Below are 16,674 nucleotides of genomic sequence, written 5' to 3' on the forward strand. Positions count from 1 at the left end.
CCAGTCTATAGGCATAAAAATTATGGGAAATCATCTCTTTCACATAACATAGAGAATGTCAATGTTCATTTTGAACCAAGTAAAACTCCCAGTGTAGTATAGTGTAAGTATCCAGTTGTATTGATAGAGAAAAGCAGGATTGGGTTAATTAAATGTAGCAAAGAAAGATGTCTTTTTTAGAAAGTTGTGAGCTGAATCTTCTATCTATCCCATGCTAAAATACATAAGTGTAAATTTATATTGTGCAAGTCTTTAATCTGTGGTATTGCACTGGTAGCTGTTTATTTTTCATTTTTATAAAAGTTTCCATTGAAGATTTGCTTAATTATTTTTCAGTCACTCAAGGTTCCACCCTCCTACGCCTAACAGCGATTCTGAGTTGGTCAGCAAGCCATCGGAACGGGGGATACAAAATATAAATACGCAAGTGCACTGGGCTTGGGGAGAACTACCTCAATCTGCCAAGGTATCAGGGAAGGAGTTCGAGATTATGTAATTGTGAAAGCGTATTCATAATGCTGCTCATAAGAATACAAAAATGAGAAAAGGCCATTTGATTTATTTTGGTCTGTTATCCATTTATGTTCATTGATGTGGAGTCACAGAAATCCCAGTGTAAATGCAAGCTTTTTGTTCCATCTGACCACTTCCATACCTGCTGCTTTGACCACCTGATTTCTTCATTGCTGCTGTCTATTCTGCCTTAATTCCATATAGCTTGAAAGTGAAAATCTTTAAAATGCTTATCTACTTCCCTCTCAAATGTCTTGTGTCACTCTGTTTCAACAACCTTCCATTGTTGTATTCTCATTATAAATCACATGTTAAAAAGACCCTTTCAGTTGGTTTACTTTTTTCTCATTTGCAGATTTGTGGAACTGTTGACAAATTTTTCAGGGAACTACCAATGCCATAACACTTTGAAACCTCTACAGCAATTGCTCCACTGGTTTGCTCCAGAAATCCTTGGGAAATAGTACCAAATCATTATCAGCTTGCTTGTGCACATAGTTCCAAACCTAACAACAGTTAATTTGCAGTATTGGTGGCTGACCTCTTGTTGGCAGCAGCCTCAGAGCTCGATGTTGTCATAGTTTCGTGGCTTTGACTATGGGAATCCACTTGACACACTTTAGGTTAAATCTGGTGCGGGGCAGTGACACTATTCATTTGAATGGAATAGAATGGCTGTAAGGAAAAAGGAAGCATGTAATTTTATTGTACTTATTTTTAAATATTATAGTTTTAAATTCTTCCAAAAAGTTGTTAAAAGAAATATCTTCTGATGTTTCTAACTTTAAAAAAAATAGTCATTGATAGGTTTGTAGGAATTTGTTACTTTGAATGTACTCTATAGCAGGGGTCCCCAACCTTTTTTGCACCGCAGACCAGTTTAATATTGACAATATTCTTGCAGACTGGCCGATTGGTTCGGGGTGATGTTCAAGTAGGGTTAAACTCACCTCAACATGTCTTTTACAGTTATGGTTGCCAACTTTCTCACTCCCAAATAAGGGACAGAAGTAACAGTCAAATCCCGGGACACTTTACCCAAGGGAAGACTACCATGACCATGAAGCCTTGTGCGGGCACCTGTGTGTGCATGCGTGACGTGTGCATGTGATGTGCGCATGCATGTACGTGCCGATTTTCTTCCCCCCACAAATCGGTTTTGCCTTCATCTTCCCAACTATACTGTACATACATTATTTCTACTTTATTTCTGTGTATTTATCATATCACTCCTGCTTTTACTATATGTTAGTGTTATTTATTTTCGGTTTTATGTGTTATTTGGTATGATTTGTTAGGTTATTTTCTGGGTCTGGGAACTCTCAAAAATTTTTCCCATATAAATTAATGGTAATTGCTTCTTCGCTGCACGTCATTTTGGCACAAAAGGTTTCATAGGAACGCTCTACCTTAGTGGGGGAAATATGGTACAAACCAATTTAGCCCAATATACGGGATGTCCCGGCAAATACAGGACTGTTGGCAACCCTATGTTCAAGTTCAACAGTGCGTGACAGGGAATGAGGAAAAGTGCAGCTGGCTTGTATTGTTTCCTCATGGCCTGGTAGCACATGCTTTGCGGCCTGGTAGTTGGGGACCGCTGCTCTATAATCACTGGCAAGCATGGATGGTTTGTTATGGACAGGAAAATTTGGCCGACTTTTGTTAACTCCCTGTGCCAGCCCAAGATTTTATGCAGTACCATAACATCCCTTTGAATTTCTCTGCAAGTTTTTTCCCTCAAATTTAATTTTACTACACCTGCTAGCACCTTTACACTCAAGGGAGTTTAAATTGTACTTCCATCAGGCATCATTTATACCAAGCTCTGTCTAATGTTATAAAGTATGATACTTTACGATTAGCTGATACAATTTCATTTCAGAGCTGAATGTGGCCACATATAGGTTGGAAGAAAAATGAGATAAGTGACATTGATTTATTTTCCTCTTATACTTTGTTTTCTCTTTATTGTGTTTCTGCATTCTCTTTTCTCCCATAAAATCTGTTTTTAAATGCTGCCAAACAACATTATACATATATTTATGATGAGTAGATGTACTGTTAATAAAACTACGTCTGTCATTTATTAGACAATATTTGTTAATCAGTGTAAATAGATAAATGTACAAAATATTAATACTTTTTCAGCTTATTCCTTATCAAAAGGTGGAAGATCTTAACAGGGTAAACATAACTCCATCAGGAAACACTCACTTCAGGGTAATCAACAGTGATCCATTCGTAAATTCTCATGACAGTTCGTCAACTCCTCCTCCATTAATGAAACCTGAGCCTTTAACAGCAGGTGGAATGATGCCTCAGTCTGTGGACAGTTTCATGTGTGATTCAGAGCACTATGAACCCTCTACTGCAATTGCTCCTATGGTTCCAGAAAATGGGGAGGTGAACAATACTCAGAATCAGAACAAGCAAGTCAGTAAAACTGATTCACCTTCCAAGAAGAAAGGTAAGAATGTCACATTTGGATCAGCTATTTCATAGAGTTTTCTTTTGTAAGATAGGCTGCCTAATAATAGCCTCAGTTACTTTTTAAATTAAGTTATTTGTGTTGTGACTTTCCACTACTGGAAATGAGCAGTTTAGTTCATATTCAGGTATCAGAAGCACTTGGGAAATTTAGGATAGTTTGAAGCTCTGAGTCATTGGCATCAAGTTTTAGTAACTGTCATATTCAGTTCTGAATTGTGATGTGTCGTCCATTTGAAAAATGCTTCCTCTTGGCAGTTGAGAATCTGAGTGGACATTGGCAGAATACGTAAGCAGTGCAGATGAAATGTCAGATAAGCTGCCCAGATATTTGAAATGTAAATGAAGCTTTTTGTTGGATATGTGGGTGTTTAGTCACAGAATCCAGTCCATGCTAAGCTTGGGATAAGCAACAAGAAAATGAGGTTACAAGGCTCCTACACATCTGCAGCAAAAAATTTGAAGCTGTACATTTACTTAAAAGTCTACTTCCTGTATTGCATTTTTACAGGCAAGGTCTCGCCCTACTAATTATTTTTGGACTGCATTGAAAAATTTTGGATCCTTATGCAGCTCCCACAACAGAATAAATATATTTCCTGACCAAAAGAGCAGTTTCTTTCCTCTCTAATTTCCTTTGTTTTTCCACTACTCAGTAAGCTATATTTTATAAATGTATGTTTGTGTGATGATAATAGGTTGGTGATAGGAAAAGTGCATTGACTCAGCATGATTAACTGTTCAATTGGATTAGTGTCTGACGGCTGAAAACAACTTATCTTAATGAAATGTGTTTTCATCTGTCAAGATATCTTTTTCACTGTAGCTGTTGATGAAGATGTGGAAAGTAATCTGATTATTTAAAAGAAATAAACTGGACTTTGTGGGAATTGATAAGATTGAAATTGATGTCTCACTTTGGTTAAATTTTAGGGAAACTTAAGCCCACAATTATTCTACAGATTCTTCGTTCTCATTTTTTCCCCCAGATAAACGCAGTCGTCACCTGGGTCTGGATGGTGTCTACCTGGATGATATCACAGAGATGAACCCTGAAGTTGCAGCACTTTATTTTCCAAAATGGTAATTCCCATGAATGTGTAAAGTTCCTTTCGAAGTTCAGTCATGATGTGAATTCTAAAATACTATAATTGTTTCGTCTGCAGTGATAACAACACAGCTGGTCGAAACGGCTCTGAACAGGGAGTGCACTCAGAAAGTCAGTCACCGCAGTCAATAGGAAGCTCTGGAATGGACAGCGGTGTTGACAGTTTCTCTGACACTATTGGGGACTTGCCAACCATTGCCATTTCACTCTGTGGTGGGCTAAATGACGACAAAGAAATAACAAATGGTAAAATCTTTATGGGCCCAAATCTTTGTTTGTCACAGAAATAATGCAGGCTCGGTCTGTTAAATGTGTTATTTTATTTTCAGGTTTGCCAAATGAACCAGTATAATCCACAGTTGAAACTTGATTTAAAATATGTCAGTTTCATATACATGCCTGTGAACCCTCAACCTCAACAGCATGTTGTGACCTGTGGGAGTTGCTTAAGCCCATTTCTTTGTTGGTCAAAAATGAGCCTTAGGTTACTAGCTTATGACTTTTGTGGGACTGAAGATACATACAGGCCAAAACAGATGAGGACATTTTTTTTCTTCCCCTGGGGACAACAGCAATTAAAATGACATGTTATTTGTTATCTGTCAGCTTATGGGCAGCTTCACCATTTCTTGCATTTTAGTCTCTTGGAAACTTTTAACAATTCAAGTTTAATATATCAGAGCCTCAAATTTAATTAGGTATTTTCATTATTTTAATTTAGATGCTCACAGTAGATATTTCTGACTTGTGTACTGCACAATTTATTGTAAGAGGCTTAGTTGGGGCAGAATTTCCAAGGGTCATTAAAGAGGTTTTCTTGAAAAGATGTTGTTTGGAAAGGCCTACTAGGGAAGGCATTGTGCTGGAATTTGTTTTGGGAATTGAGACAGGCAGGGTGAAAGGTATTTTACTGGGAGCCAATTTTGGGATAAGTGGTCACACTCAGTTTTAAGATAGTTTTGAATAAGGATCAGTCTGGATCTTGCAGGGGAGTACTAGATTCGGTCAAGTTAGGAAATCATTAGAGAGAAGCTGATGACCTGGGGGAATTGTTTAAGTACCTGTTAAGCACTGGTATGTTCCAATAAGGAAGAACAAAGCTGGTAAGAGAAGCTTGGGTGACAGGAAAGGTTATGAATTTAGTGAAAAAGAAAAAGGGAATATCTAAGGTTCAGGATGCTAAAATCAGATAGGGCTTCAGAAGTGCAAAGGAAACAGGAAAGAAGTCCAGCAGGAGATTAGGGGGGCCAAAAGAGGCCATGGTCTTTGGCGAGTTGGATTAAATAAGGACATCTAAGGCATTTTGTACCTGCATTAAAAACAGGAGGATAAATCAGCAGAGGATAGGACCATGCAAGGATAGAGGAGAGAATTTATTCTTGGAGTCTAAGGATATGGATGAGGTACTAAACAAGTACTTTGCATTGTATTTACTACGGAGAAGGAGAGGGAGGGTAGTGAGAGCAGTATGGGATATGGTAATATGCTAGGACATTTTGAAATCAAGAAAGAGGTAGTGCTGGGGCTCTTAAAGATCCTCAAAGTGGATAAATCCCTCGGACCTGAAGAGAATTGTTTCAAGTTATAAAAAGAGACAAGGGAGGAGTTTCCTGGAGCCTTGATGAAGATTTTTCTATCCTCAGTACCCAGAGGAGAGGTCCCAGAGGACTGGAGAGTAGTTAATGTTGTTACTTTGTTCAAAAAGGGAACAGGGAATAATCCATGCAGTGTAGGCTAGTGAACCTCACACCAGTGGCAGGAAAGCTGTCAGACAGGGTTCTTGAGGACGGCATTTGGAAATATGTGGCCTAATTGCAGACAGTCAGCATGGCTTTGTGTGGGGCAGGGCATGTCTTATGAACTTGATAGAGTTATTTTGAGGAGGTGATGAAGGCGATTGATGAGTGTTGGCTAGTAGGTAGACTTTGGTAAGACATTTGACAAGGTCTGTCATGGTAAGCTGATACTGAAGATTAAGATGCATGGGGCCTTATTTGGAATTGACTTGCCCAGAGAAGGCAGTCATGATGGAGAGATGTTATTCTGACTCTCTCTGTGACTAGTATTGTTCTTTGAGGATCAGTGGTGGGATCATTGTTCGTGATATATATAAGTGATGATGAAAATGTAGATGGGTTGGTTCGTCAGTTTGTGGATGACAAAGGTGGGAATTGTGGACAATGTACGAGTGCTGTCAAAGGATACAGCAGAATACAGGTCAGTACGTGTGGCAAAATGACAGACTGAGCCAGTGTGAGTTGTTGCACTTTGAGACGTTAGTGTAAATGGGAAGCATGCCATTCACGGCAGGAGCTTTAACAGTTTTGAAGCAGTAAGGAATCATGGGGTCTGGGTTGTAGTCCATTGCTTCCTGAAAGTGGCCACCCAATAGATATGGTGGTAAAGAAGATGTATGGTATGTTTGGCCTAATTGGTCAGGGCACTGAGTGTAAGAGTAAGCAAGTTGTGTTGTAATTATACAAAACATTGGTTAGATTGAACATGGACTGTTGCGCGCAGTTTTGGTCATCCTATTACTGGAAAGATGTGGAGGCCTTCGAAGGGATATGGATTAGCTGGAAAGAGAGGTTGCCTTGTTTTCTGTGAAAGCAGCAGAGCTTAAGCAAGGACCTGACTGAAGTTTACAAAATTATGAGTGGCATACATAGATAGGCTAGATGGTCAAAATGTGTTTCCCAAGGAAGAAATATCAACTATTAGAGGGCATGTATTTAAGGTGAGAGGGGTGATGTTTAAAGATGTATGGGGCAATTTTTTTTGTTGAGTACAAAGTAAGGGATATGAATTATGTACAAGTAGAAGAGAGAGTTTAATTCAATATCATATTTGGCACAGCCATTGTGGGTAAAGGCACTGTTCCTGTGCTATGCTGCTCTGATTGTCTTTAACCAAGATGGCACTTTGATATACGACGACATTTTGCAGGCAGCTCACAAAACCACTAGATGTACTTCTTCTGAACTACAATTGCTGCAATCTGCAGCCTGTAATTTCCCTTTTAAGAAACATACTTTTGAACTGTCTACATGAACTCTGATTCAGCGAACTTGACTCGGGGATGCTGTTGCAGCATCTTGAAGTGGATGAAAATCATCGATTGCCAAGACGGACTTCAAGCCAGATTAAAAGTTGAGACCCGAGAGCAGAAAAAAAAGCAGCGGTCAGCCCCGCTACTATATGCCAGCGAAGATCCCCCATCTGTCCATCCTCTCTTCCTGCGTTTGACCTGTCTCCCCCTCTTCTCACTACTACCATCAGGCAGGAGGTGCAGGAGTCTTGGGTCAAATGCCACAACTATTGTGCTTCTGGATTGGCATGGATGGTTCTCTTGCCTCAGCGCAGAACTTGACTACACAACCTATAGACATCTGCCTTTGTTATGTATGGTTTTTCATGGATTCTATTGTATTTATTTATGTTCCTGTGAGTGTCTGCAAGAAAATGAATCTTACGATTCTGTATGGTATACACACTTTGATAATAAGTTTACCTTGAACTTTAATTGGAGGAGCACTTCATGTGAGATGTGTGGAAGAGGCTCCCATCAAAATTAGTTAAGGCAACGTTATCTTTAATGTCTTTTAGAATGAGTCAGTAGGATATGTGGATAAGAACATACTTAAGAATGTAATGAAATACATAGGTATTAATGATCCAATGTGGGATCCTGTGCTGTTGAGATTATAGAATCATCTGGGGAGTGCAGCTGTTCAGGCTTGATGAGTGTAGCTTGTGCTATTGGATTTAGATTTTCACTAATTGCTTTGGGGGATAAGGAGGAAATTTCAGAGATTTGTTTTGTAGGTTTTGCCTGTCATTGTTCAGGTCCCTCATAAAATTAATGTAGTGGGCACAGTTTATGATAGATTATATTAGTTTGCGGTGAAAACGTATGTGATCAGTCAAATAATACTTTCTTATTTTGTTGAAACTGAGGCTTTATTTCCTGTTGCGAGAGCAGAGTTTTATTTCAGTGAGTTTAGTACATTCAACCCATTTCCTGGTGGGGCTTAAATCCACACTGTCACTCTGCTTAATCTTCAAAAAATGGTAGAAAGCTGTCAAAGCCTGAGAGGTGGCTGATGTTTAGGCAAATATAGCATGTTCATGCAAGATCATAATAAGCAATCTTTCTTTATGATAAAACTTGGACAAATTATATGACTGATAATGAAGTTTTTAAAAAAAAGACAATGTCTTATTTCAGAGTAAAAATTCATTGTTCTTCAATGAAATCAAACATTTATGCTGTCGACTATCTTAAACATTTTTTGTATCAGGTTTTATCAATGTAATATCTTCCTTTGAATTTTAAAAAATAATATTTGGTGACTTTATTATTGTCATTTAAATCCTGTTTCATTCAATTGCTTGTCAGTTGTCAACGTGGAACAGGATTGGGAACCTGCTAAATTGGATCCCATGACTTTTCTTGCTATTACTGACTCCCGTCTGTGTCAGTGGCATTACGATTTTGAAGATAAAATTGGAGACTTCGGAGAAGGCTACTCTGAAATACAAACATGCAGTAAATGGCCAGCAGAAAAAAACAAATGGCTGGAGAAACTACAGAGGTGGCAGGGAGTGGTAAGAAAGAGATCAATTGTCCCATTTTAGGGTGAGGACTGAGAGTAGAGCGGGAAGGATGACATGGGGGACTGTTTTGTGATAGGTGGATCAATGAGAGAGTAGGTTTGGGATGGGGGAGGGGTTGAGGGGATATGGAGGCAGGTGGATGATGGATGGAAGCAGACAAGGAGAAAAATTGGCGAATGGAGTTGTGATAGGTGAAAGTTGAGACAGAAACTGGTGTGTGATAAGTGGAGATACAAAGGCCAAAAGTATGAGACTCTAAGTAAGGAAGGTGATGTTTGGAACTATTTGTGAGAGATGAAGGGCAGATGGAACAAGTTTGAGGAAGGGTTGAGCTCTTCCAGCAGTTTTTGTTGAGTTCCTGCAACTGTTGGTTTTTGCTCCAGATTCCAGAATCAACAGACCACTGTAATTGTCCATTCTGGTTTGTAGATAGAGCAAAGAAAGTTATCAACAGCAAGTGTAAAGTTCTGGGTGCAAGATGGTGGTGGCAATGGTTTTGCAAGAGATTGAATGAAGCTTTAGAATCTGTAGCAGAATGGATGTTCAACATCTTTAGTTAAAGCCTGGAAACGGTGAACAGAGCCAATAAAACTGGAATGGCTCTGTACATTCAGAGCAAGCAGCATTCAAACTGTATAGTACTTGGTGAGTTTACATGTTGAGTGTTGTGGTATCAAACTTGCAAGATGAGTAGACTCAAAATACTGTGAGACCAACTGCTGGAGTCAAAAGAATTGGGAAAAGAACATCTAAGAGCTGGTCTTGACGTTGGGCAAGATTGGAAATGGTAATGGAAGATTTTGAAACTTACTTTAAATTTTAAAGTGGATGCACATAAATAAGCATGTGTTCACATGAATGTGGTAATTGTTGAACATGTCAGAATGCTGTTCACTCAAAATGTGGAATAACTAAGGAAAAGCCACGATGTTTTAAGAAATGAGGTTGCCATAGGAAACCTTGAATTTTTTGGGTAGATGGATGAAGTTGCATTCATGTCTTATGATTTTGCAGTAGTATTATTGGTTAAAGTCGAATTTGTCCTCATATGCACAAGTATATGTATGCACGAATGAAATGAAAAACTTGCCGCAGAATTTCAGGCATGTAGCAAATAAACATTCATAAAAAACATGAAACATAAATTATACAGTATTTTTACAAGAAAGAATATAATTAGAACAAAATAAGGCCAATTTACTGCAAAATGGTATGAAAGACTAAGAATACAAATGATTTTGTTCTTGCAGAACAGTTTATGGGGCGTTCTGTATCATATCAAGAATTTGCAGAGAATCCGGCAATCATTGATGATCCCAATCTGGTAGTGAAGATTGGCAGCAAGTAAGTGAAACAGACAAGGGAAAAAATGTAAAGAATTTGTGACAACTGCTCAAAGTGCATTATGATTTGAACTTAGTCTGTAGTAGTTTGAAGATCTGTGAAGAATTAGAAGCAGACTTCCATGACTAATAATTGCTCTGACCCTCCATTGCATCTTGCCAAGTGTTTCAAATGAGACAAAGGAACGTCAGCAAATACCCAAAAATATTAGAGGAATGAATTGGCAATTTTGTTCAATAGACAGCTTATTTAATTGTTTGCTTATTTTAACTATATTCATGTTATCTAGTTTGTAAAATTTATGGTGGTAAGATAAGTTAATTTCATACTGCTGCATCTGGTTAATTTATTGCTACTTTGTGGGAAAATGAGTCTTGTATGCCACATTTAAATTATATAAGATTAATTAGCCCTTTACATTTTGAGTGATATTAATGCTGTCTTCATCTGCTGATGAAAACTAGGTATTATAACTGGGCAACTGCTGCTCCTGTGCTGCTTGCTATGCAGACATTCCAGAAACCATTGCCAAAGGTGAGTTAACAATTAAATGCTAACTCTTGCAAAAGGGTCCCAAGAAGTCAATAACTGGAGGATTTAATTGTTTAGTAAACAGTTAATAATTGTTCATCAACAATTTACGATTATTTTACAGTTTTAGGGTTGGTCATGTTCAAGGAGTAATGAGATTATGTTCAATACATTATGTTCTAATTTCATAACTAGGGAATTATTGTTGTACAAATACTATGTATCTTTTTAATTAATTCCCCAAGGAGATGGACTGAAAACCATTTGTGGCATTATCAAGCTTAACTGAATTTCTAATTCTAATGTATTTTTATCTGAACATTATAGGTATGTGCAATTTATTATCCCTTCACTTTTCTCCCCCCCCACCGCCACCCCCACATTTCCATGATAGGAAGCCAGTAGAATGTCAATGTCTCCCACTAGTGGAAATTTGAGCACAGACAGAGTTCAGTCAACAGAAATGTGGGGTGATACATTTTGAGAGGTCAAATGCAAGAAGAAAACATAGACTAAATGGCAGGACGTGTGGAAGCACTGCTGTACGGTGGTATCTGGGAGTCAACTCCATAGCTTCCTGCAACTAGCAATGCAAGTGGATGGGGTGGTGGTAAAGAAACTGTATAGTATGCATGTTGGTCAAGGTGTCAGTCCAGAGAAGGGTGTTAGCCCGAACTGCTGACTATCTGTTTCTCTGCGGTGATGCTGCTTGACTCCCTGTATTCCTCCAGCATCTTCTTTGTTGCTCTGTAATGCAGCATCTGCAGTTTCTTTGGTCTTCATTACATATAAGAACTGGCAACTTAAGTTGCAGCTGTATAAAGCCATGGTGAGGTTACATTTGGAATACTGTCTGTATAAAGCCACAGTGAGGTTACAGTGGCATGCAAAAGTTTGGGCACCCCGGTCAAAATTTCTGTTACTATGAATAACTAAGCAAGTAAAAGATGAACTGATTTCCAAAATGCATAAGGTTAAAGATGACACATTTCTTTAATATTTTAAGCTAGAAAACTTTTTTTTATTTCCATCTTTTACAGTTTCAAAATAACAAAAAAAGGAAAAGGGGCCCAGAGCAAAAGTTTGGGCACCCTGCATGGTCAGTACTTAGTAACATCCCCTTTGGCAAGTATCACAGCTTGTAAACACTTTTTGTAGCTAGCTAAGGGTCTTTCAATTCTTGTTTGGGGGTTTTCACCCATTCTTCCTTGCAAAAGGCTTCTAGTTCTGTGAGATTCTTGGGCCGTCTTGCATGCACTGCTCTTTTGAGGTCTATCCACAGATTCTTGATGATATTTAGGTCAGGGGACTGTGAGGGCCATGGCAAAACCACCAGCTTGCGCCTCTTGAGGTAGTCCATTGTGGATTTTGAGGTGTTTAGGTTCATTATCCTGTTGTAGATGAAATTCTGCACCTTTTTTTCGCTAAACATACCTTTGCTCACTGTTCTATTCAAAAGGTTCAAAGGAATATCTAGACAAACCTGATGCATTTTGGAAACAAGTCCTGTGGACTGGTGAAGTTAAAATAGAACTTTATGGCCGCAATGAGCAAAGGTATGTTTGGAGAAAAAAGGATGCAGAATTTCATGAAAAGAACACTCTCCATCTGTTAAGCACGCGGGTGGATCGATCATGCTTTGGGCTTGTGTTGCAGCCAGTGGCTCGGGGAACATTTACTAGTAGAGGGAAGAATGAATTCGATTAAATACCGGCAAATTCTGGAAGCAAACATCACACCATCTGTAAAAAAAAAAAAAAAAGCCAAAGAGGAAAACAGGATAATGAACCTAAACACCTCAAAATCCACAATGGACTACCTCAAGAGGCACAAGCTGAAGGTTTTGCCATGGCCCTCACAGTCCCCTGACCTAAACATCATCGAAAATCTGTGGATAGACCTCAAAAGAGCAGTGTATGCAATATGGCCCAAGAATCTCACAGAACTAGAAGCCTTTTGCAAGGAAGAATGGGGGAAAATCCCCCAAACAGGAATTGAAAGACTCTTAGCTGGCTACAAAAAGCGTTTACAAGCTGTGATACTTGCCGAAGGTTAGTATTGCCATGCAGGGTGCCCAAACTTTTGCTTCAGGCCCTTTTCCTTTTTTATTATTTTGAAACTGTAAAAGATGGCAATAAAAAAGTTTTCTTAAAATATTAAAGAAATGTGTCATCTTTAACTTTATGCCTTTTGGAAATCAGTTCATCTTTTACTCGCTTAACTATTCACAATAGCAAATTTTGACCGGGGTGCCCAAACTTTTGCATGCCTCTGTACATTTGGAATACTGTCTGTATACAGCCATGGCGAGGCTAGTACCCATGATGGAGCTGACTAATTTTATAACTCTGTAATTATGGTTGCCGTGCTCTTGGAAGGACGTGAAGGCTTTGGAAAGGATGCAGAATAGGTTCACCAGGATTTTAGCTGTAAGGAGAGTTTGAACAAACTTGGATTACTTTCTCTAGAGGGCTACAGGCAGAGTAGCAGCTTGACAGAAATATAATTGAGGTTTAAAGCATATGTGCAAGTCATTTTTGTTTTGCAAAGAGAGTGATAGATGCCATGGGACGTGCTAGTAGCAGATCTGACAGTAATGTTTAAGAGGCTTTTAAGGAGACAGTGAACTGATAGGAATCTGGACTTCTCTGTGTTCAGTGGGTGCACCATTTCCACAAAATGTGATTTCTAGTAACTTGGCCAATATTAGATAACATTCAGGTTGTAGTGACTACCTGTCCAGTGGCGTTATTCCTTTTTCAGGAGGGATCTGTTATGTAAAAATCCTACTTGGTGTGAGACTGAGCTAAACTCTGCTGACCTTTCTGGAGAAGATGGTGGATTAAGGAAGGAAACAGGAAGAACTAAAGCATAAGCCAGCCTTGTTGATAGCCCTGTTGTACTCCAGTATTAGATTGCTGAAGATGTTTTATGTTGGTGGAAGCCTTGTAGTCTAGCCCAGATCTCAGGCCTGAGCTCGCTGTTGAACATAAGTTTCACAAAATGTAAAGTCATGTACCAACATACAGTGTTAAGAGCCAGTTTACAATTAGGCTGCAAATCCTCTTCCTGGCCTATAGCTCTGCTTATTAGATAATCCCTCTATAAACCCAGCAAAATATTCACATGGTGAACCATAATTCCACATACAATTAAAGTTGTGCAAAGAAACAAAATGAATTCAGCTATCATTTGTAAGAACACGGAATTATACACAGTTGTTTTCTTATGCCACCTGAACTAGTCATGTGGCTATGTTGCATATTATTTTATTAATTTCTTTGCCGCATACCAATTTAGTAGCAATACATATGGCAGCTCTATTCATTTTCTTTGCCAAGCCCGTGAGTCCAGGCTTTCAGAAGTGCAGTCCATCACCCCTCTGTGTGGTCCTTAGACAAAGCCTTTTGATTTATTTTTGGGAAGCTTATTGCACCAAACTACTTGTTGTTCTGTGCAATTGTTGCATGAATGCAAAGTTCTGCTTCGGATACTCAATCTAAAATAACTTTCAATACTTGCATTGTCAACATTTAGAAGTAATAACTTAGCCCTTTGTCATAAATTTAATCTGGAGTAAAAATAAATGTCTGTTAAGTGTTCATGTGTTTTTCCACTGACTATTGATTGAATAAGGGGTTTGATATCTAAAATCCAAGGGCCTTGCCTCTATCATGAAGTCCTGCTGTGTCAATGATAGACATGTAGCACCAGTGGCTGCATTAGAGCTCTTCTGCAGCCAGAAACTTGCATAAAGTTCATTTTTTTTCAGATAGGGCTTTCAGTTCCCACTTTAACAGAAAAGGTGATAGATTTAATATCTGGTCTGAGCAGAACTCCTTAACAGTCTGAATATCGGGAACCTGTTGCTTGGTTTTGCTGTCTCTGGTTCTTGACAGGGTGGATGCATAGAGGATTTCCTCATTGGAGAATTTGGAAATAAGCGTCACTGTTTAAAAGTAAAAGGTCTTCCATTTAAGGCAGACATAAGTATCATTCATTCTTGGAGGACTGTGGGCCTTTAAGTGCTCTTAAGGCAGAGGTTAATGAGTCATTATGGAAGGTTACTTGAGGTAGACTGGAATGTAGAGTTGAGTTTATAAATGCATCATCCATGATCCTAGTGAATGGCTAAGCTGACATGAGTAACCTTCTCCTGTTCCTTATCTTTTTTCTCTTACTGATAACAACTTTATATTGCCAGCTTGACCAAGAGTTCAATATAGCTACATCTACACTTGTCCATGGTGGTAGTTCTTCACCACTTGGACTTCCAGTGGAATGATTTAGATCAGATCATTAACCCATTACTTAAGTCTAGAACACAGTGAATACGAGCATGTCCAAGAAATGTGTTGGTGAATTTGTAAGGAGCCTAACCTCAATGTAGAGCTTGCACTGTACTTGGATTGTTCATATCCCAGGATCTCTACATTTGTTTTTGAAGGATGTTCTTTAAGGAAATTCACTTACTTACAGAATATTACCTTGCAAGTGACAATAGTCAAGCAGTAGTAGATTCTGTAATTGGGGCTTTCTGTAGTTAGATTTTGAACTATTTTCATATGTGGACACTAAAATTTCTGCTTTTGATTGAAACCAAATTTTAATCTTCATACTTCTATGTTTATATCCTTCAAAAGTAACCTTTTCTCTTTTCCTCTTTTTCCTTTTGGTCATGATTTTTGAATTTGTTTTATAAATCATTTAAGCACTCATGCCTCAGTTACCTTTGTTCTTTACTCAAATACGCAGTATTTTGTGTTGCAGAGATTAGTTTTGTGGCCACAGTATGTTTCTTATTATTTCATTCACTTGGGGAGAGCAGCATTTTGTTATTTTGTATGACATTTATGTTTATCTTTTTATTCTATTAGTTAATTTTGTACATTTAAAACAGGCAACAATGGAAAAACTATTTAAAGAAAAGATGCCCAAGAAAGGTAGCAGATGGTGGTTTTCGTGGCGTGGAAGAAAAACCAGTGTAAAAGTGGTATGTTCTCCTGCTATACCCAAGTCTTAATTTGTTGGTAAATAACGTTTCAGGCCAAGACCCTTCATCAGTCCTGCTGAAGGGACTCAGCCCAAAACACCAACTGTTTACACTTTTCCATAGGTGCTGCCTGGCCTTCTGAGTTCCTCCAGCATTTTGTGTGTATTGCTTGGATTTCTAGCATCTGCAGATTTTCTCTTGTTTGTGCTTGCTATAGGGTTGTCATATTTAATTTCTGACTATGGTATTAAGCGGCTAAATTTTAACCATGTAACCATATAACAATTACAGTACGGAAACAGGCCATCTCGGCCGTTCTAGTCCATGCCGAATGATTACTCTCACCTAGTCCCACGGACCTGCACTCAGCCCATAACCCTCCATTCCTTTCCTGTTCATATAGCTATCCAATTTTACTTTAAATGACAATATCGAGCCTGCCTCTACCACCTCTACTGGAAGCTCATTCCACACAGCTACCACTCTCTGAGTAAAGAAACTTTTGCCCCTTAACTCTCAACTCATGTCCTCTCGTTTGAATCTCCCCTGCTCTCAATGGAAAAAGCCTATCCACGTCAACTCTATCTATCCCCCCCCATAATTTTAAATACCTCTATCAAGTCCCCCCTCTACATTCTACACTCCAAAGAATGAAGACCCAACTTGTTCAACCTTTCTCTGTAACTTAGGTGCTGAAACCCAGGTAATAAACCCAATTTTGATTTCTAAATCTGGGTCCTGCAGTTCTAAGTGGTAGCAATGCACAATTCGCTTCTTCTGTCATCTCTTGTGCTTGCAATAGCTGGAGGTCATGAAGAGTTAGACTATTATACCATACTGGATTGGGCCACTTGCCCAGTAGAATGTTGGAGCCTTCCCTGCAGGAGAGTCAAGCTTTAGGAAGCCAGGCCAGGGATTCTCATGCAATCTATGTTCGAATGATTCATTGTAGAATGTTCAATTTACCCTTGTATGCTGCAGTTCTTTGCATAATCTGCTGGATTCCAGCAGCTGCCAACCTATTCCAGCAATGCAATTATGGAGGCATTCATTTTAGAGAAATATAATTCGTGTAGTA

General features: G+C 38.8%; 1 protein-coding gene across 4 annotated transcripts in view; it reads left to right on the plus strand.

The window, feature by feature from the left end:
* Positions 1 to 16,674, plus strand: part of LOC140193984 (protein GREB1-like) — a 458,873-nt gene that overhangs the window by 416,631 nt on the left and 25,568 nt on the right. For all 4 annotated transcript variants that reach the window (XM_072251261.1, XM_072251260.1, XM_072251264.1 and 1 more), the window contains exons 6-12: positions 337 to 466; positions 2,665 to 2,983; positions 3,993 to 4,086; positions 4,170 to 4,357; positions 9,979 to 10,072; positions 10,537 to 10,606; positions 15,504 to 15,596. In XM_072251261.1, the coding sequence (XP_072107362.1) occupies positions 337 to 466; positions 2,665 to 2,983; positions 3,993 to 4,086; positions 4,170 to 4,357; positions 9,979 to 10,072; positions 10,537 to 10,606; positions 15,504 to 15,596 (988 nt within the window). The remainder of the gene's footprint in view (positions 1 to 336; positions 467 to 2,664; positions 2,984 to 3,992; positions 4,087 to 4,169; positions 4,358 to 9,978; positions 10,073 to 10,536; positions 10,607 to 15,503; positions 15,597 to 16,674) is intronic.

This window comes from Mobula birostris, chromosome 2 (assembly GCF_030028105.1).
Source record: "Mobula birostris isolate sMobBir1 chromosome 2, sMobBir1.hap1, whole genome shotgun sequence".
Lineage (NCBI taxonomy): Eukaryota > Metazoa > Chordata > Chondrichthyes > Myliobatiformes > Myliobatidae > Mobula > Mobula birostris.